Below are 22,500 nucleotides of genomic sequence, written 5' to 3'. Positions count from 1 at the left end.
ATATATAATATATATATATATATATAATATATATTATATATATATATATATGTGTGTGTGTGTGTGTGTGATACATTAATGGTAGCCTCTCAAGTTTGAAAAAGATGGTTCTGCAATTCCTTGCTGAACAACCTGCACAGATGATTTGTTTATAGTGATACAATGTTTGTGCTGTACAGATGCACAGTGTGTCACATTTCAGATGTCAAAGTGATCACAGAGCGATGTGTGATGAAGTGTTTTGCTCATGAACACAACAAGCCTGGGTAAGAAAAGTCTGGGTATCAAAATCACGACCTTATCATTACGTGTGCAACATGCTAACAACTAGGTCACATACCCTACTGTTGGCACACTAGGAAGCACTACACAGTACCAGAATATTCAGCTACTCCAAATCGTTGCTAGAATTCTCACATAAGTGGAATCTGGCCTGGCTAGTCTGTACTGGCATTGAATCACATAAGTTACAATAATGAAGTCAAACCAAATAGTGATATTTTGAAATCATTTAATATCCTTTGTATTTTGAGATGTTTTAACTGAGGAAGGTTTATGTAAGTGATGCATTATATTGTGCATATTAAACGATTTCAAAACATCACTATTTGGTTTGACTTCATCATTACAGCTTAGATGGATTGATAGATAGACAGACAGACAGTGGGTGGAGCTCGAAGATACCCAGGTTTGCGTTTTGGCATGCAGTAAAAGATCTAGGAGAAAATACAAAAATATACCTCTTATTGAATTGTATTGTGGGCATCCTTTTATCAAAAACTCTTGAAGAGATCTCCCTGATACACAAGGGGATGCTGAAAAGTTCCTGGCTTTAAGGGTATTGTGAAAGGCCTGAAAGACTGCTACAATAAGTATGTGAGTCTGAGAGGGAAATATGTTGAATAAAATCATAATTAACTGATCCTCCTGTGTTTTCTTCTACCTAAAGCCAGGAACTTTTCAACACCCCTCATAATACCTGTAGTTCAAACAGTTACCAGTCATCTAACACTTCTTTGTCACTGGACATTAAAACTATGGATAACTTAAGGAGCAGCATACATGTTGTTCAAGTCTGTATCTCTATAATATACTGAACCATTGATGTTGCCTGTACTCCTCTTATATATTTTTTATTTTTTTGTGAAGCAGCCTTCAACATCATATATATGTACCTACAGATTGTGTGTGTGTGTGAGAAAAACCCTGTTTTCTGTCTACTACATTCACAGTGGTGCAACTAATGCTTGTAAAAGCACTATAAAATTTTTGTGGTATGTTTCAAAGGTGATTGGACCTCCAAAAGTGTTGCACATTATTGACAGAAAAATGCTGTCTCTCAGCGTATGTTCTCTGTTACATTGATGAATGAGCAGAAACTCAGCTTTATTGATATCACTATGTATCAGATTTTATTGATTACTAGCTAGTAATGGTTTAAGTCCATTGCTCTTCTTTGTCTGTTTTTGCCTTTGCAGACATACAATCCTGGTTAACCATTTACACTTCAGACACATGTTTATTATGTGTACACTTATGCATTCTTTCATATTCACACATGCAGAGATTTATTACGCATGCACTTACATGCTTTTATGCATATACGCAGTCTAATAGTGTTCTGATATGCTTGTATGTGTGCCATGTACAAGCATTTACTTGTAAATAGCCATAGTTATCTTTATGCAAGTATACATGTACATACTACATTCCAGCACAAACACACACACATGCACACACACACACACACACACACACACATACAGACACTCACACATATAGGCAGATATGTTAAATAACACAATCATATCTCTACATAGCTAAATAGAGAGATAAGTAGACAAATACATACATACATCTTTATATGCATGCACATTCATCTACATTTGAACTTAGATAAAGATGCATCTACACACATAGACCAGTTGACATGTACATGTGCACTGAAACACATTCATTTATGCTTACAAGTACATGGTGCATTACTTACATGCAAATATACACACATGTGCTTTTGCATACACACATATACATTTGCAGACATACTTTCTAATGCAGTTATCTTACATCAGATGCCTGTTTCTTTCTTTCCGTCTGTCTTCTCCCTTTCCTGTTTCCTTATCTCTTCTTGCAGCTGTACACTGTCCCTTTATCACTTCTCACTGCTCTACACTGTCCCCTTTGGTCTTTAACCTTTTATCTACCACTCATGCCCCTTTAACAAAACCATCATGTTTTCATCTTCTCTTTTGAACTTTTTGTCTACTTTTCCTTCTACAGTTTTAGCCCTCAATCTACTCCTCTTCCTGTCTCTTTAAACCTCAATCTGATCTCTCCTCTGTCTCCTTAATCCCCAATAAGTTGTCCCTTCTTCAATCTTAACCTGTCTGATTTTTCTCCTTTTTCCTTAACCCCTTGCAGACAGGAAGCAATACTGACCACATTGAAATATTGTATGTGTGAGCAGTGCAATGTCTCGCACTGTGTTTTCAAATATACCAGACTGAGAAGAATCTGTAAATACACTGTAAAATTCCATGTATGAAAAATAATGTTACTGAAAGACCTAATATTGGTACACAGCACAGACTGTCAATACCAAATCCATTTGCAAGGGATTAATCCTGTTCGCTCCTCCTCCTCTCGTGTCTTTCACATCTCATTCTGTTGCATCTAGCGTCTAAACAAAACCTTTTTGTTACTACTTCTTAATTGAACATTACACCTCAATTATTTTGTCTCTCTCTATTTCCAGGTGACTGTGGTCCGACATTGAGCAACAAAAGTGTCTTGATTGTTTATTCAAAGCAGTATGACACTACAGATCAGCACGCCTGTGACTTGTACATTATTGCCAAGACAAAGGTGTACATTGAACTGAACTTCACTGACCTTCGTGGCTTTGAAGTTCCGTGGCAGCCAGCAAACAGCTCCACCGTTTCAATGGAATGTTTACCAAAGATCAGCATTACAGAACGCAATACGAGTGGTGAAGAATTCCGTATGGGAATTATCTGTCCTGTCCAAAAACTTCTCAAAGACCCTCCAGTCTTTCCCTCACACGCCAATAACTTAACGCTGATTTATAAATGGGACCCCAAACAGCGAACTGGACATACATTGTATCTTGACTTTCAGCTGAAAGTAAGTAAGTATCAGTTTTTGTGTTTTGGGGTTCTGTGGGTTTTGAGGCTGTGACCTCTATGGCATGGGGTGAGTTTGTTTGTTCTTTCTTTGATTATTGTTCTTTTGTTATTTATGGGCAGTAATGGATGGATGGGTGGGAATTACATTCTATTGTGTTTTAGTGACAGTGCAAGATCTTGTGGCTGTTGTTATTTAACCTCAGGTCAGCACTGATCCATCAGGTTTTCTTTCTCTCTCTCCTGTCACTACTATAATGTCCACTTTTCCTATGAGCTAGATGGTCTCGTACCTCCACTACTCAGATACCTCTGGCTCTCTCATCTTTCCACTTCTTGTCACTTTTGGTGTGTCCAAACCTTCGCAACACCATTCTGCCCAATCCTTTCTCCATCTCCTCCCCCAAAAATCTTCTCTCTAGAATTTTCTCCTTGCTCATGTCTTTTCCTGCAGAAATTGACTTGCAGCAATTTAACAGTGTCCAGGTGCTCACTTGATCTTGAGATGGTTAACAAAGGTCATGGGCAATGTCCCTTCCTCTAGATTCAGCAAAATAAAAAAAATCAACGCCATTCTAGTCTCGACTGTCATCCCATCTTTTTACGTATCTATTGTATTCCTTTTTTTTTTTTTGTTTATTATCCTGGCAGGATGTAATTTGTAGATCAACCAATATTGTTAGAGTCTTCCAGAGAATTGTTCTTTAATTGTTTGGTAACAAGTGATTGAAACTTTTGTTTTCTTACTATTCTCATTAGCTCCTCACCCCAATCCATGTATACTCACACAACCACATATCTCTATATTTTTCATCTTTTGCTCTCTTTATAATTAAATGTAAAATAATTTTACCACCACTACCCCTCTCTCCCCCCTATCTCTTATCAATCTTATCGTTGAGGTTTTGTTGTTATCTTTCACATATCTTCCATACCATCACCACCAATAACATCAACGTTATCATTACCAACACCCACTTTTCCTCTACACCCTAAACCTTCATCACCTGCCACCTACCTTATCAATGCCATTGCTATATTATCATTGGTGTCATGTTTTTCCAGTCCACCTCCTGCACCATACTACCATCAATGCCTTCATTATCATCATCATCATTATTCCTCATTCCCTTAGTGTTGTCTCCATCGACACTCACCATACTCTGTCACCCGCCACCACCACTACCATCACTTACTCCTCCATTATCACACATGTGAAGATGCATGGTTCAGCGGTTAGAGCGTCAGGCTCACAATCATGAGGTAGTGAGTTCAAATCTTGAACTAGGCTGTGTTGTGTTCTTTAAGCACAACACTTTATTTCATGTTGCTCCAGTTCACTCAGCTATAGAAACGAGTTGTGACATCACTGGTGCCAAGTTGCATCAGCCGTTGTCTTTCTCTTGGAACATCAGTGGTATGGAGAGGGGGGGCTGGTATTCATGGGTGATTGCTGGTCATCCATAAACCTTGCCCAGACTTGTGCCTTGGAGGGAAACTTTCTAGGTAGAATCCCATGGTCATTCATGACCAAAGGGGTTCATTACCCTTTTTTTTACATCACACATAGAATTTTTTTTTCATTTTCCGAGTATCTCTCTAGTAGTTGCTCTAAAATAAATTCATGTTCTAAGTTCAAATCTCGGTAGGTATGAACATTACTTTTCATCTCTCCAGGGTTAGCAGAATAAATGCCAGTGAGTGGTGATTGACTGGTATTTATGATCCAGTTAACCCTACACGCCTTCTACATATAACTTTGAGCTGTTGCGAGAAATCATCATTTAGTCCCGTCTATATCCACCCACTCACGACACCCCTGATGATATAAATTCCATGATTTAAAGCAGTCTAAACTAAAACTTTCCATTAAAATTTCATTTTAACCTTTTAGCATTCAGATTACTTTATCAAATGTAATACTTATTTATTCACATTCATTTGAATTAGTCATCCATTTTCTTGAAGATTTGAGATTTCAATGATATAAAACCAGAATATTTTGGCCAGATATGGCCAGTTTAAATGCTAAAGGGTTAATAGTATGTCCAGTTTAACTCTTTAGTATTCAGATTTCTTTGTCACATGTATTGCGCATTTATTTAGATTGTTTTTGAATTAATCACGCATCTTGTAACTTCAAAATGTCAATGATATGATTGTATATTTTTAGAATGACATTGTAGAGTAGGTATGAGAGGTTGGATCTGGTCAGCTTTAGCATAAGACACATAGAATATTAGGGCCAGTTACAGTCCGTTTAAATGCTAAAGGCTTAATATGGACAACATTTTTTTTATTAAATTCATCATTTTAAAATTTATTGAAATAGCAGTATTTTTTTATTGAAATATGGTATGAAATGAATCTAATGTTGTTGTGGTGTTTTAAACTCCAGATCAACGCCAGTAGAGCAGACCTTTATCTCAAGGCATTCCATTCTTGACCAACAGTTTTCTTTGGATTATCTAGATGCATTATTTAATGTGTGCTTCCCTTTTTTTTTTTTTTAGAAGGGCGCAGTATAAAATGAGAGAAATATAGTTGCTTTTTCCAGTTAGGTCAAGTAACCTTAACAGCATAACTTTTAGCTCCAATATTACTGGCTTAACATAAGGCAGCGATCTAGCAGAACTTTTACCAAGTTGGACAAAATGCTTAGCTGTATTTCTTCAAGTTCTTTATTCTTTAAGCTCAAGTTCTGCCTAGGTTAATTTTGCCTTCCATCATCTGCGGAGAGGATCAGTAAAATAAGTACAAGTTGAACACTGAGGTTGATGTAATCAGCTTGTCCCTCTCCTAAAATGGCTGGCCTTGTGTCAAAATTTGAAACCAACATTAATAGGTTATTAGTAGTTAAACTACAATTACATCTTGGAATAGCCATTTGAACCGTCTTAACCCTTTGCATTCAGACAGCTCTGTTAAATGCAATGCTTATTTATTACTCTCTTTTACTTGTTTCAGTCATTTGACTGCGGCCATGCTGGAGCACCGCCTTTAGTCGAGCAAATCGACCCCGGGTCTTATTCTTTGTAAGCCCGGTACTTATTCTTATTGGTCTCTTTTGCCGAACCGCTAAGTGACGGGGACGTAAACACACCAGCATCGGTTGTCAAGCAATGCTAGGGGGACAAACACAGACACACACACTTATATATATATACATATATACGACGGGCTTCTTTCATTTTCCGTCTACCAAATCCACTGACAAGGCTTTGGTCGGCCCGAGGCTATAGCAGAAGACACTTGCCCAAGATGCCATGCAGTGGGACTGAACCCGGAACCATGTGGTTGGTTAGCAAGCTACTTACCACACAGCCACTCCTGCGCCTAATCAAGCATTATCTCAGTGTTGTGATTGTTTATTTTTAGATAAACATTGTAAGATAGGTGTAATGGCTAGATTTGGTCAGTTTGAACATAAAACAAACAGAGCATTTGGGCCAGATATGGCCAGGTTAAGCGTTAAAGGACTAAGACACACCTCACAGAATAAACAGAGAATTAATTTAACAGTTATTATGTGTTTTTAGATGACTAAGATGGTTTTTCCATGATAAAATTGCTTCAGTTTCAACACATGGTCTCATATCATGTTACTTGCTAGACATGTACAAGTCTGAAATGTTGAGTAGTTAAAAAAATCATGCAAAATTTAATTCTTAGGGATGAGCTGTACTTTTGTCATGTGGGAATTTACAACCAAAAGAAATGTATCAGAATCACTAACCCTAAATTAAGATCTTCATTAATTATTTCTTGATCTCAGCCAACTTTTGTTCTTTCCTTTACTTTCCTCTGCTTCATAATTTTTTTTCTTTTCATTAAGCAAGGAGATAGTAACACACATGCATACATGATAGGTTTGTTTTCAATTTCTATGTACCAAATAACTCAGAAGGCTTTGGTTGGCCCAGGGCTATCGTAGAACACACTTGCCCAAGGTATCACACAGTGGAACAGAACCCAGAATCCTGTAGTTGGGAAAAAAACTTCTTACCACACGGCTACACCTGAACCTAAATATGCTATGGTATTTAGTTCCATCCATACATCATATATGATACACAGGACAAGCAAAGGTTTAAATCCATCACTGAAGAAGTCAGAACACCAAGAGCTGAAATAAATGCTGAAAGTATTTCATGTGACCCACTGTTCTTCTAGTCCATTGCCTGGACTGGTACTTCATTTTATTGGTTCTGGAACAGTAAAGGATATCTTGTCCTTCGTTCTCACAACTTGCACATTATACAGATCGGAGTCCACTAAAATTTCCAAGGACCAGGTGGTTGTGTTAAACTGAGTAATGGGTTAAGTCTACAACCCAACAACAGTTAAATCCACTCGATAGGTTTCCACCCAGTTTCACTCACAAAGCTTAGAGCAAAGCTTGACATTTTGGACAAGCAACCCCGGCACATTAACTTGTCATCCACTAGGCATAGCATATAGTGTACTTGAAGGACAATAAAACTATGTAGTTCTTCAAACATGTGTCTACTCTCCCATCTATCATATTGTCATCTTCAATATTGCCTGTCTAGCAATTATTTCTCCATTACTCTGAGATGATATGTTTACTTGTTATCATTCCTATTATGCAATGTATATAATAAATATAATATATGTGTGTAAAAGACACTTACTTGCACAGATAGATATCCTAATACAGTTTTGTGGCACTGTTCCAACGGAACGTGCTATAGTGCCAAAGTTTATGCTTGACTCCCTCAATTTCTCACCAACTTAGACATTTTATATTCATTAATAAGTTTTATGCAGGGGAATTTTGCTTTTTTAATATTCTTTCCGCTTTATTTACTATTTTTATTTTCCCCATTTCAGTGCTGGTAGGGTTGAATACTTCTGCAAATTTAGACATTTATATAGGTTGTTTCTTCTCATATTTTGAAGCAAATAATTTCCAGTGCCTTGATAATAAGCATGTGGATGATTATTACACACACATGTGCATGTACATGCTCTCTCTCTCTCTCTCCTCTCTCTCTCTCTCTCTCTATATATATATAATATATATATATATATATATATATATATATCTATCTATCTATCTATCTATCTCACTGCAAATTTTTCCCCTCAAACATAGAATACTTCCAGAAACACTAGTTTACACTTTCTGCCATATTGTATTAATGGAATTTGTAACTAGTAACAATTAGAAAAGATTATTTGTATATACTTAATACTTCCAGACAGGTTCAGACACAAATTATGCTGGTCGCTGTAGTTATAGTTGAGTAGCTCCTCCCTTTTATGACAACAGGGTGTTCAACAGACTCAGCTCATTGAAATATGGGATTCTAGGATACTGGTGTTTCAACATGTTTTGTTACATCAGCCAGAAGCATCCAGCCACTGGCTTTGTTTATATTTTCGGCAAACAAATCATTTGCTGATCGATGCTTACCATCTGGCAAATGGTATAATATCGTTATTTGAACTATGTATGACAAGATCTGAAACAATTATTTACATGGAAATGACTATTTACCTGGACATATTAACACTAAATACGTAAATAATCATTTCAGATCTCATTGTGCACGGTGCAAAACAATGATTTTTTTTTTTTTTAAGAATTAGAAAATTCTTGTTTAAAGAATACATATTACTTTGTCAACAGAAAACAAGAAACCCATGTTTATTGGAGATAACATTAGAAATGCTTTGAGCTATGATTTGACTTGGCCAATATTATCCAAAAGATTCTTCATAACTATTCACATGCACCAAATCTGAGTCGTATGTGTGCTTTAAAAGCAGTTGAAAGCAAAGCAACATGCAGCGCAATGTGTAAAGACTCAAGGTGCAATGATGTTACAAATGGTTTAACACTAGCAAAAGGTGATAAATTTTTGTCAATAGAAAGTAAGGATGTTTACATTGGTTCAATAATAAAAAGAAAATTGGGAAACTGTAATAACATGAAAGAGAGCTTAATGACTTTTATTTTTTTTTTTTTTTTACCTCTTAGAATTCAGTTTTATAGAACTCATGTTGTTACTTCTGAAACTAAAATGCTGCTCTTAGATTTTGTATTTCCATGAGTAAAGATAAAATGAGTTCTATCATTTCCAATTTTCTTAATAAAAGAAATATTTGTACAGCATCATTTACAATAAACTCTGAAATAACACCATTTACACTTTAACTGCAAAATTAAATTTTATGGTTATTGCAGTAATGATGTTAAATATCTACCAAAAATTAGAATTGGTATTTTCTGTAAGTCATATTACCTCAATAAACTTGACATCTCTCTACGAAAATTTGTTTCAAACATGACATTTCTCAACAAAAAGTAGTTTGGTTATAAAAACGTGCTTTCTGCAGTTAAGGGTAAGGAAATTTTAAGTAGATTTGTCCGATTTCCACAGTAACAGGTTTAAACAGCACAAAAAAAAGGTGTTATAGAGTGGTTTGAATTTGAATCACAGGTCTGTGGTTATTCTGATTCTAAGTTTATGCTATTTATTGGGGTAAACTCTCTTCTCTGTGGGTGGTGGTTGAGCCATACATACAGAAATTTACATTTGCTAGTATAGATCAGTAGTTCTCAACGGGGATCCATATGGCCCCTGAGGGTCCATGTAAAATTTTTGAGGGTCTACATAACAAAATTGGAGATCCTCAATAGTATTTTGAGAACTGAAAAAATTTTGCTCTAGACATATTATTGGTATATATTGCAAGAAACTGCTAGGTTTCCCTCTCTCCAACATTTTGCATTTTTCAACCTACACAAATGGATGTTTGCAACACAAAATAGGAATTTTGAAAGAAGTTTTTATAAAACTATTTTTTTTAATATCGAATGACTATGGGGGTTCACCAGAATAAAATAGTAATCAAAGGAGTCCATAGATAAATGGTTCGCAACCATTTTTTACCTATGGACCCCTTTAATTTTTATTGTACCTGTATGGGCCCTCATAAGCATTCAATGTTTAAAAAGTCCTTTTATATTTTTGTAATTAAATATTAGGAATTGTATAAAAAAAATTTTTGAAATATTTTGTGTATTCTAGAAGTATAACCAATTTATTGCACATAAATTTTAACAAATTTTTACATGGACCCCTGTTGAGAACCGCTCCTATAAATATGTGTATGAATGCATTTGTTTTATTTGTATGTTGAAAGTATCTATACTTCTTGTTTTTTGTGGGAGTTATCTGGCTTGCCAATTAAGCCAGGAAGCCATGTGAACACATGCACAGAAATTGACTTTTGTTAGATTAGTTTATCAGCCAAATTAAAGTGGATTTATTTTTTTTTTAAAAAAAACAACAATTTCAATAATCCACCTGACCATGTCTAAACTCATCAAGAAAATCCTGCAAGCTAACATGAAATTCTCAAATAAATATCACTTGGGATTAATTTAACATAATTGATTTAAAAAAAAAAACATACTAAGGTTAATGACCATATCAAACGAGAACTTGCTTTAGGTCAGTGACTTACAATTTATAATTTCAGTTTTAAAAATTGTTTTCATTTTAAAACAAATTATTTTTGGCAGCCTTCTTTTATATACTGCTTTAGTTTTTAAACTTTTTTTTTTTCTAAATAAATGTTATCGACAATTTGATTGTTGAAAATTTTTGTTACCACATTTGTCTAGTCAGCTTTTGAATTTCAACATTTTGTTTGGATATATCAGTCATATACCAGTTTCACTGATATATTTGATTGTAGTCTTCACTTTTTAGAAATGTGTGGCTTTATGCCAATGTAAACCAACGTAGAAGCCTCTATGTGGTCTCTCAGCCTGCTAGAAATGGCAGCCAAATCTTCCCTCAAATCATGTCACTTGACTTACCATCTTAAAAAAAAAACATGCATGATCTTGTCAAGAATGTTTTTGACCAAACGAGGTCTGCTGGATCATGACATTAGCTGTCCTTTATTTCAGAATAGTTTGTTTACATTGTCTGAGACTAATTCTATCAATGTAAACTCTCTTTTCAAATAAATGGGCTGGTTTCTGGTTATAGAAGGATAATATTATGTCAGAATCATTAGCATGCCTGTCTTCACATTTTGAGTTCAAATTTTGCCATGGTTGACTTTGCCTTTTGTCATTTAGGGGGTCGATAAAATAAGTACTAGTTGAACACGGGTCGATATAATCAACTATCCCCTTCTCATGAACTTGCTGGCCTTGTACCAAAATTTGAAACCATCATTATTATTATTATTATTATTATTGAATGAGAGAGCAGCGCATGCCATCAAAGTGACACTGGGGTAAAATATATAAGCACAATATACCCATCCTGACTACCTATCTGACAAGAGTACACCAGGCACATGCATCACAACCATATGTGCACAACATGGTGATCTCATATCAAGATAGACAGCACATGACTTGCAGGTGGGGCCCAGTTAGAATTTTCTTCGGGTTGAGTAGCCCATCAAAAGTCCCTGAATAAGGGTTGTTTAAGGATGTTGAACAAAACACCCATGTTTCCAAAGATGAATTATCCAAACCCCAACGAATTCCTCTCAACACATGGCTAGGATGCTCCCCCACTACTTCTGCTCATGATCAGAGATGCTCATATCATCAGCCACAAAGATACATGCTCAATTGGTTAAGGTCAAACAAGTGACAAACAGATCTGTGGTATTAAGGAGAATGTTTTTTTTCTTGGTATAAAGATGGGCTACCACAAATAATGTACGTGAAAACACTTCCAATCAGTTACAACTAGAAGCCATAAGAGCCACTGCCTCATACTGCATCAGGTCATTCTTTATTATGATTATTATTATTATTAATATGGAGCTAACAATCATTAGCATGCCAGACAAAATGCTTAGAAGCATTTCATCCATTATTACATTCCGAGTTCATTTTCTACCAAGGTCAACTTTGCCTTTCATCTTTTTGAGGTCAATATAATAAATACCAGTCAGTAAGCTGGCAGAATTGTTAGCACACCAGGCAAAATGCTTAGTGACATTGTATTTGTCTTTATACTCTGAGTTCAATTTCCGCAAAGGTCAACTTTGCCTTTCATTCTTTTGGGGTCAATAAAATGAGTACCAGTTTATCACTGGGGTCAAAGCAATCGAATAGCCTCCTCTCTCAAAATTTCAGGCTTTGTGCCCCTAGTAGAAAGGATTATTATTATTGCGCAGTCACATTTAGTTCGTCTTTACATTATGAATTTCAAATGCCACTTGAGGTCAACTTTGCCTTTCATCCTTTCACAATCAGTGAAGTCAATACCAGTCAAACACCAGAAGCAATTTAATTGACTAACCTCCTCTCCTAAATTACAGGCATGGTGCCTATCTTAGAAACAATTATTATAAACAATTAATGTAGAGGACAGCAGCAGATGGCTGAATGGTTAAAGCACCAGACAAAATATGTTGTATTTGTTTCAGTGCTTTACATTCTGAATTCAAATTCCACCAAGGTCATATCCTTGGGTTGAAGGTATCAACTAACCAAAACTGCTGGCGTATTTTTTTTTTCCATCTTTTTTTATTTTTTACTTATTACATTCATCTGACCATGGCCTTGCAGAATTTTAGTCGAATGAATTGACCTCAGTACTCTTTATAAAGCCTCATACTTATACTTATTCTATCAGTCTCTTTTTCTGAATCACTAAATTACGGGAATGTAAACACACCAACATCAGTTGCCTAGTAGTAATGGAGAATAAAGATACACACACACACACATACATATACAATGGACTTCTTTCAGTTTCCAACTGCCAAATCCACTCACAAGGCTATGGAACCCAAGGCCATAATAAAAGACACTTGCCCAAGATGCCACACAGTGAGAGTGAACCCAGAACCATGTGTTTGGGAAGCAAATTTCTTACCATACAGCCATGCCTGTAACTATTGGACATAAATTTGAAGCAATTATTATTATAAAAACCATGGAGGTCAACTTTGCTGTTCATCATTCATCATCATCATTGTTTAACGTCCGTTCTCCATCCTAGCATGGGTTCGACGGTTACAGGGACATAAACAAACCAACACTGGTTGCCAAGCAGTGGCAAGGGATAAACACAGACATACACATATAAATAAACAGGCTTCTTTCAGTTTCCATCTACCAAATACACTCACAAGGCTCTGGTTGGCCCAAGACAATAGTAGAAGACACTTGTCCAAGGTACCATGCAGTGGGACTGAACCTGGAATTGTGGTTGGGAAGCAAGTTTCTTATCACACAGCTACACCTGTACCTATTAACACATCCTGAGTTCAAATTCCACCAAGGTCAACTTTGTCTTTCATCTTTCCAGGATCGCTGAAACTAAACCTGGAACCATGTGGTTGGGAAGCAAGCTTCTTACCACACAGCTACGCTTGTGCTTACTTACACATTCTGAGTTCAAATTCCACCAAGTCAACTTTCATCCTTTCAGGATTATTGAAATAAGTACCATTCAGCACTGAAATCAGTGTAATCAACTAGCCCCCTCCAACAAAATTTCAGACTTTCCACCTATAGTGTAAAGGATTGTTATTATTAATAGTAGTAGTAGCAGCAGCAATAGTGTTGTCATGTCATAGAACTAGGCTTTTGAATTAATTTTTTAGCATACTCCTGGCAATAACATCTGTTAACTTTCTTCAAGTCTCTTTCAATATGGCTAAACTATGACAATTTAGTCATATTTCTTATTTATTACTTCACTTTTTTTATTGTAATTTTTCATTTTTCATTTTTTTTTTTAAGCTCTGGGATAATTAAACTTAGTATCTTGAAGATAATTTTTCCTGATCCTATTTGTCACTTATTATTTTGTGTCTAGACAGGAGAATCTTTTTAAGAATTTTCTTTCTAACCATTGATACAAGACTTCAATCTCCTCCACTTTTTTGTTGTATTATAAGGGTTTGAATTTCAAAGAAGAAAAAAAAGCATCAATTAAATTAATTATTGTTGATTAGCTGATAACAGTTATTAGCTCTAATTGATTGAAAGGATGTGACAGTTCAACAGGAGTGGAGGTAGTAGGCCAGTAACTTGTCCACTCACCATCTTAATGTTTGTGTGTGTGTGTGTGTGTGTGTGGTGCATGCACATGTGTGATATTTGTCCATTTCTAAATGAAACTTATGCATCTGGAGCAACATGTGACAAAGCATACACTATGGACACTTTTAAGACAGTAAATTTCCTGATTGTGCAAGCCTGTGATCAAAGATGTTCCAATGTTGACCATCCTACCTTCCTTATATTTACATATAAACTTCTGGGTTCAGTCCCACTGCATAGCACCTTGGGCAAATGTCTTCTATTATAGCCTCAGGCTGACCAAAGCCTTGTGAGTGGATTTGGAAGACAGAAATTTAAAGAAGCCTGTCGTATATATGTGTATATATATATATATATATGTGTATATATATATATATATATATGTGTATATTATATATATATATATATATATATATATATATATATATATATATACATATATATATATGTGTGTGTGTGTGTCCTTGTGCCTGTGTTTGTTCCCCCACCATTGCTTGACAACCAATGTTGATGTGTTTACACCCCCGTAACTTAGCAGTTCAGCAAAAGAACTGATAAAATAAATACTGGGCTTACTAAGAATAAGACCTGGGGTTGATTTCATCAACTATAAAACCCTTCAAGGTGGTGCTCCAGCATGGCCAGTCAAATGACTGAAACAAAAGACTAAAAGACATATGAGCACAGGTGTTGTTGTGTGTGTGGTAAGAAGTTTGCTTCCCAACCACATGGTTCTGAGTTCAGTACCACTGCATGGACCATTGAACAAGTGTCTTATGCTATAGATCCAGGATTAACAAAGCCTGTGTGTGGATTTGGTTAGCGGAAATTGAAAGATGCACATCATGTGTGCGTGTGACTGGCTGACTGACTGCCTATTTCCTTGCTGTGATAGTTGTAAGCAAGTGTCTGTCTTCACATTCTGATTTCAAATTCCGCCAAGGTCACCTTTGCCTTTCATCTTTTCGGGGTTGATGAAATAAGTACCAGTTACATAATGAGGTTGATGTAATCGACTGTCCCCTACCCCAAAATTTCAGGCCTTGTGCCTATAGTAGAAAGGATTATTTATAACTTTATATGGCAGTGAGCAGGCAGAATCATTAGCATACCAGACAACAGACTTTAGTAACATTTCTTCTGGCTTAATCTGAGATCAGCTTTGCTTTTCATCCTTTTGGGGGGGTCGATGAATAAGTACTGGTTGAGCAGTAAGGTCAATATAATCAACTAGCACCCTCCCCAAAAATTTCAGGCTTTGTGCCTAATAATAGAAAGGATTATTTATAGCTTTGTGTGCTTCGAGATCCCCTGTTCCAAATAAGGGTTTTTACTTGGTGAGATATGTAATTTCTGAAAAGTATCACAACCCCTCTAAAAACCACCACTCCCAGCATCCTCTTTTGAGCGCAGAACACTGCCAAGGGGTCACTAACACTCTTAAGAATCCCTGATATTGAGGTTTCTTCACTGGCTTAACTTATTATTCTGTCACATCATCTGAAGTAAAACTTTTTGGGAGCTCACAAAATGTTTAGGCCTGTTATAATGTCTAAGGCAGTGTTTCTCAACCTTTTTACCCTTGCGTAGCCTTAAAATAAATTACATGTCTCAAGGAACCCCTGCACACAAAAAATTATATGCCGTATCTTTCTCATATTTTTTCATTGTAGTTCACATGGTAAATATCATATATATATATATATATATATATATATATATATATATATATATAGGGTGTCCACAAATTACAGACATCACTAAATATATCCCCAATGGTTGTTATATTTTTTTGATAATGTAATAGGTTAGATAGGATGATGTCTATGTTACAATATTACAATAACCAATATGTTGTGCATATATAGTAATATTATGATCATAAAATTAGCATTAGCTTGTCTCACTTTTTCTCATGGAACTCCTAGGAACCTTTTTGCAGAACCCAAGGGTTCCAGGGAATCCTGGTTGAGAAACGCTGGTCTAAGGCAATGGCTATAAATCTTCTTGATTTTCTGATGCCAAGTCAAGTCATTCTCAAAATATTTCTGCCATTAGAAAACTTGAACTTTTTTTACACCAATATTTTCTACCTACTTCAATCATGGGCTTTCTTTATAATATATTCTGATGTTCTCTTCCCCTGTCTACATCTCAGTATCCTTGAACCAGTCCCTTTAGTCACTCTCTTTTTACCTTCTATTTTACCCAAATATGTGTGAATTTGCAAGTAGTCCAGTCATTCTGCCAATATAACCAAACCACTGCATTTTCTTGTTTTATCTGTAAGTCATTCTCTCTTTTTAACCAGCACATTAAGTCATTCTAAGACTGACTGGTTGTCCAGTAGGCCCTCCATGTAATGCCAGAAATTTGGCAAAAGCATCTCATTCTAAATGCCAACAATTTCATCTCAGTGTTTTGAGGGGTTTTTTTTTTTTTTGGTTGCTTTTACTGTCCATTGTCTAACATCCATACAATATACATTTGAAGATCAAATTAAAAAAATGAAATAACTTGTACATATTGCATGGGAAGTTTTGATCATATTTACCATCCTCATTTAATGTCCATTCTCCATGCTAGCATGGGTTGGACGGTTTGACAGGAGTTGGCCAGCTAAAGAGCTGCCTGGGCTCCATTTGTCTAGGATATGGTTTCTAGGACTGGATGCCCTTCCTAATGCCAACCACTTGACAGATTGTGCTAGGTGCTTTTACATGACACCAATACAGGCACTTTTATATGGTACCAGCTTGGGCATTTTTACAGGCACCAGCACAGGTGCTTCTATGTAGCACCAGCATGGGACTTTCCCATGGCACCGGCATGGGTGCTTTTACATGGCTGTAGCACCTAAACATGTTTTTCAAGATACTCAAGCAGTACTATGGATTTTGTAAAGCAGAGGTTCCCAAACTGAAGTAAATTTACTCTAGTAGGTTAATAGCAAACTTTGCCTGCCCAGCAGAGGAGTGAGTAAATTGGTTTTTACAGTGTTGCATATTATGTTCTACATAGTTCAATATCTCCTTTACCTAAGATTGTCAGGTATAATTTGATGGCAATTTGGCTGCTATTTTTAGCAGGTTGCATGACTAAAAAGAGGCTCTCTCAGTGCCTTATATTCACTACATGAAAGTAGAAGTAAAGTAACTGAGTACAATAGCGAGCTGTTAATTGAATTTGCACTAAATGTTATGTAAATTACATCTGTTGGCAACAGCTGTAGATGTTTTAATAATGTGTCATTGAATTCATCAATTGCTGGCATCATATCTTTTGGTAACTTTTATTCATTCTAAAATGTACCTCTGGTTCATCGAAAATATGCCTCTAATTCACCCTAATGCATATACGTCTGCTTCATACTAGATTTCTTTTTTTTTTTTTCCTTTTACCTTGATTCTGCCTAGTGTGTGCCCTTGAACTCCCTACAGGTGTGAAATATTATTCCAAGGATATTTAGAAGTATTAGAACAAAACTCCTCACTGCTAAGAAGTATAAGACCAGCTGTTTAAAAGTTCTTGAATAACAGCCTGCGCTGAAATTGGTTTAGAGACATGTGTGGAAGTTATGTATGAAATCTGTGATAATGATGTCTGTTAGAATGAGGAATACTTGTAAGACGTGGGCAGAATTTATTAGCACTGACATTGTGAGGAAGTTTTAATGGAATTCATGACATTATAAGATTATATATACATACATATATTTATACATATATGTATGTTCACGTGTGGGTGGGAAAGTTGAGTAGTAGTTGTAGTTAGCTGATAGTGAAGTAGCTTTGTTGCCTGTCAGTACCCCTTGTTTTTGAAAACCCTTTCCCTCCACCTGGCTCTAATAATTCAAGCAAGTTGCCATCAGAAAAACGTATGCTGCTTTGTTGTTCGCTCAAACACAGCATTGGTTTCTAATTTCAGAACATTGTTTTGTTGGGCTACTTCACTCAGTAGTTTACCCAACCAGTAAAGACTTGTTAGATGGTGAGTGTTACAGGTGTGAAACAGAAATACCAGTGGCATTGCCATGCAGTCACTTCACTTGCTAGACATATCAGCCAAACAGCCCCAGAGACATCTTAATTAAAAAATGAAAAAGGCATGTTTATCACCAGTAGCTTTGATTTATTGGCAGCATATTGTCCTGTGATAGGTTCTTATGAAACCAAAGAAACATGAAGCTTTTTCTTGCTGTATGAGGTCCTCACTACAAGCATATCAACCCATGAATTTACAGTAATAGATAAAAGGCATTTAATATCCTTCTTTACCTCTTTCAGTCATTAAACTGTGGCTATGCTGAGGCACCACCTTGGAAAAGTTTTAGTCAATTGTATCAACCCCAGTACTATCTTTTTTCTTTTAAAGCCTGTTACTTATTCTACTGTTCTCTTTCACCAAACTGCTAGGTTATGGGGGTGTAAACATCTTGCACCGGTTTTTAAGTAGTGGTGGGGTAGGGGGACAAAGACACACTTAGATAAATATATATACATATACACAGTGGGCTTCTTTCAGTTTCCATCTACCAAATCTACTCACAGGGCTTTGGTCGGCCCAAATCTACAGTAGAAGACATTTGCACAAGGTGCTACGCAGTGGGACCGAACCCCAAACCATGTTGTTGGGAAGCAAGCTTCTTAACCACACAACCACACTTACTTCTGTACTGTAAACAATACAAGCAGTTTTAAGATAAGCATTAATAAATTTTGCCTCATCAAATGTTAAAAATCAACTACTGTGGACAACAGATGATACTGACACATCAACAGTTCCTAACTTATTTTTGTTTCTAAGTGTGTGTTATGAGATTTGGTAACAAATTATGTGCCAATTATATCATGATGAGTTCATATTTCCCTCACATTTACTGGTTTGTAAACAACAGCCTACTGACTGCGTCATTTGCTTGCAGTTCACCATGAAAACGTGTCCAGGCTTCTTGACGTGACGTGATATGTTGTGCAATCTTTGTAAATATATATGGTGACATTTGTTTTTGGTTCTCCACAGAAAACATGTTTGTTGTTTGGTAGACTGATATTATTAATTCGCTTAGAAACAGGTGGAGGTGGGTTTGAGATTGACAACAAGAATATATGACTGGAGAAAACTCTGCCCTCACAGACTTTTGTCTGTTCCATGCAAGTGTGGAAAAGTAGATGTTAAAATGGCAACAACAATGAAATTAGTTTCAATAAATGAATTTTCAACAAATTTATTACATACAGGTATTTGTGTGGTTGTGTGGTAAGAAGCTTGCTTCCCAACCACTTTGCTCCGGGTTCAGTCCCACTATGTGGCACCTTGGCCAAGTGTTTTCTACTATAACCTTGGGCCAACCAAAACCTTGTGAGTGAATTTGGTACACAGAAACTGAAAGAAGCCTGTGATATGTATGTGTGTGTCTTTGTGTCTGTCTTTGCCCCCCATCGCTTAACAACTGATGTTGGTATGTTTATGTCCCTGTATCTTAGTGGGTCAGCAAAAGAGATCCAATAGAATAAGTACTAGGTTTACAAAGAATAAGTCCTGGGGTCGGTTTCTTCAACTAAAAAATAACATTTAAGGTGGTGCTCTAGCATGGCCACAGTCAAATGACTGAAACAAATAGAAGAATAAAAAGAATAATACACCATCTCGCTATGAGAACAAAATATGTGTGCTGGTGTAAATTCACTTACCTGTGAGCCTTAATCTTTTCTCCATCTAGTTAATCCATCATTGGTCAAGTATTATGTCACAGTACAACAAGCTGTAAGGTGTACTGTACTATCGCCTAACATAATCATCATACTGTTGATTGACTTACCTGGGCCAATGTAACTTTTCCTCACCAGGTGTCCTGAATGAGCAATGCAGCATGAATGCCTGGTCTTAGTTTTAGTCACATTAGTCTTGCATTAGCTGAAATATCTCATCTGTGCACACCACTGCCACCACTACAAATAACAGCAATAGTTCGCCAACTGAACTGGTTGATCCTGGCCATGGATAGTTTATTGTCTGTTCATCTAGTCAGCATCTAGTAATATTCGCCATTAATCCAATAAGTTTATTTACTGAAATAACTCACATCCACTGTGCTGCATCCCATCATTCCAACATACCTTGGCTCAGATCCTGACATCTGCTTCTGCTCTGGGTCAAAGTGAACCTGAGAACAGTAGTAGCTAATAGGTGATTCCACACCCCTCAAAACCCTGAAACTCCTGAACGAGGGCCTCATTACCAGATGCAGTTTATACTCTTTAACATTCAGATTACTCTGTCAAATGTAATGCCTATTCATTGACATTGTTTTAAATTAATCAAGCATTGTAAGATAGGTGTGAGAGACCAGATCTAGCTGGTTTTAACATAAAACAAGTAAAATATTTGGGTCAGATATGGCTGGTTTAAACACTAAAGGGCTAAAGTCACATCCATAACAATTTCAGAACTGCTACCTTGATATTTCAGGGAACAGAAAAGATGAGTTTCCTCATTAAGATCATCATCATCGTTTAACATTTGTCTTCCATGCAGGCATAGGTTGGATAGTTTGACAGGAGCCAGCCAGGTTGAAGACTACACCAGACTACTGTGTTTGTTTTGACAGGGTTTTTATGGCTGGATGCCCTTCCTAACACCAACCACTCTGCAGAGTGGACTGAGTACTTTTTATGTGGCACCTGCACAGGCAAGGTCAGTTTTGGCATGGTTTTTACAGCTGGATGACCTTCTAAATGCCAACCACTTTACTGCGCTTATATTATTAAGTGATCTTAATACTTAATGACGTATTTACCATCTTTGGTGGAAATGCAGTGCTCACCTAGCATCTCCAGATGGTCATGGTTTGATTGCCTTTCCTCACAGATTAGATCAATCAGTGCTAATGTGAGCTTAACCAAAGGTTAATCAACAAGTGCTGAAAATATATAAATTTGATCACTAGTTAGGTCTGTTAAAAACACCAGCTGCTGCAGAAAAATAGAGGAAATAAGTATTATTGCTATGGTGCCAAAAGTCTGTTGTCCTATTCTACTTTTGCCCTCTTCATTAGGAATGTAAGCTAACATGGGAGCTAATACCTGGTCATTTTGATCTGCTAGAAATAATCAGATCACCCTTAAACACCACCTCAATGTCTTAACCCTTGTGATTCTAACTTACCTGAGACCATCCTTGGTTCTATGCTATAAGGTTCATGTTTTGAAGTGATCCAAATTAAAACCTTCCATTAAAATTTTGTGTTAAATTATTTCCCAAATACCAGCTTAATAACGACAAAGTTATTTTACTGAATTCTTCATTATTTTCAAAATTAAGTGAAAAAAGGCAGTATGTTTCAACAGAAACAGGGGTTCTCAACTATTCTTTTTATCTATGGACCCCTTTGATTACTATTCTATTCTGGTAGACCCCATAGCTATTTGATGTTTAAAAACTAATTTTTTAGAAACTTCTTTCAAAATTCCTATTTTGTTTTTCACACATTAACTTGTGAAAGCTGGACTATTTAAAATGTTGGAGAAAGAAATCTAGCTGTTTCTTGCAATACATACCAATACATATCTAAAACAAAAATTTTTTCATGGGCCCTTAAAATATTATTGTGGGCAATTTACCAATTTGTTGCATGGAGCCTCCCAAATCTTATATGGACCCCCATTCCCGTTGAGAATCACTGCATTAGATAATGCAGTCCTAAGTGTCCAAAAGATGGTATGGTCACGGTATCTGGAACACAATTATTGGTTCTGACTTGGAGCAAAACAACAACTAAATAATGTATTAAAAGACATTTTAACTGAGAGATTCCAGCTGTCTAACCAGAAGAAACATGAGGCGCAAATTACATGAAATATTTCAAATGAGAGTCAAAGTTGTATAACAAACATGACTTTTTGTGAGTTGACTATCTCCGTATAACAAGTCAGTAACAAGTGAGTTTCTATGTGATCTGTTAACCTGCTAGAAATAACAATCAAATCGCTCTCAAACGATTGCTTACTGTCTTAAAAAAGGGTCAAGATGACCCTGAATTCCCTTGCACATAGGAAAATGACAGGACAATCGAGGTTGAAATGCCTTTGATCATAGATTTGTTAGATTAGGATTATCCTGGGGGGTTAAATAACAACACTAATAGAAACACTATGACTGTTAACTTGTTTGTTATTCTAACTGTTATATGGGTTAACCTATTTCACATCCAACCGCTGCTGGCAAAGCTGTGTAAAGTCTACTATTGCACACCTTTGTTGTTTTGCTTTATGAGGAGGAGGAGAAGTGCAC

The 22,500-nt window shown here is 36.3% G+C and overlaps 1 protein-coding gene across 8 annotated transcripts in view; it reads left to right on the top strand.

Annotated features, from left to right (window-relative positions):
- Positions 1 to 22,500, top strand: part of LOC115209482 (low-density lipoprotein receptor class A domain-containing protein 4) — a 162,610-nt gene that overhangs the window by 104,309 nt on the left and 35,801 nt on the right. For 7 of the 8 annotated variants that reach the window (XM_029777916.2, XM_029777920.2, XM_029777908.2 and 4 more), the window contains one exon: positions 2,756 to 3,148. In XM_029777916.2, coding sequence (XP_029633776.1) covers positions 2,756 to 3,148 — 393 coding nt within the window. The remainder of the gene's footprint in view (positions 1 to 2,755; positions 3,149 to 22,500) is intronic. The other variant, XM_036505182.1, reaches the window with a different exon arrangement.

Source organism: Octopus sinensis, linkage group LG1, assembly GCF_006345805.1.
Source record: "Octopus sinensis linkage group LG1, ASM634580v1, whole genome shotgun sequence".
Taxonomy (NCBI): Eukaryota; Metazoa; Mollusca; class Cephalopoda; order Octopoda; family Octopodidae; genus Octopus; species Octopus sinensis.
Note: the sequence above shows the minus strand (reverse complement) of the source record. Positions and strands in the feature narration are given on the sequence as shown.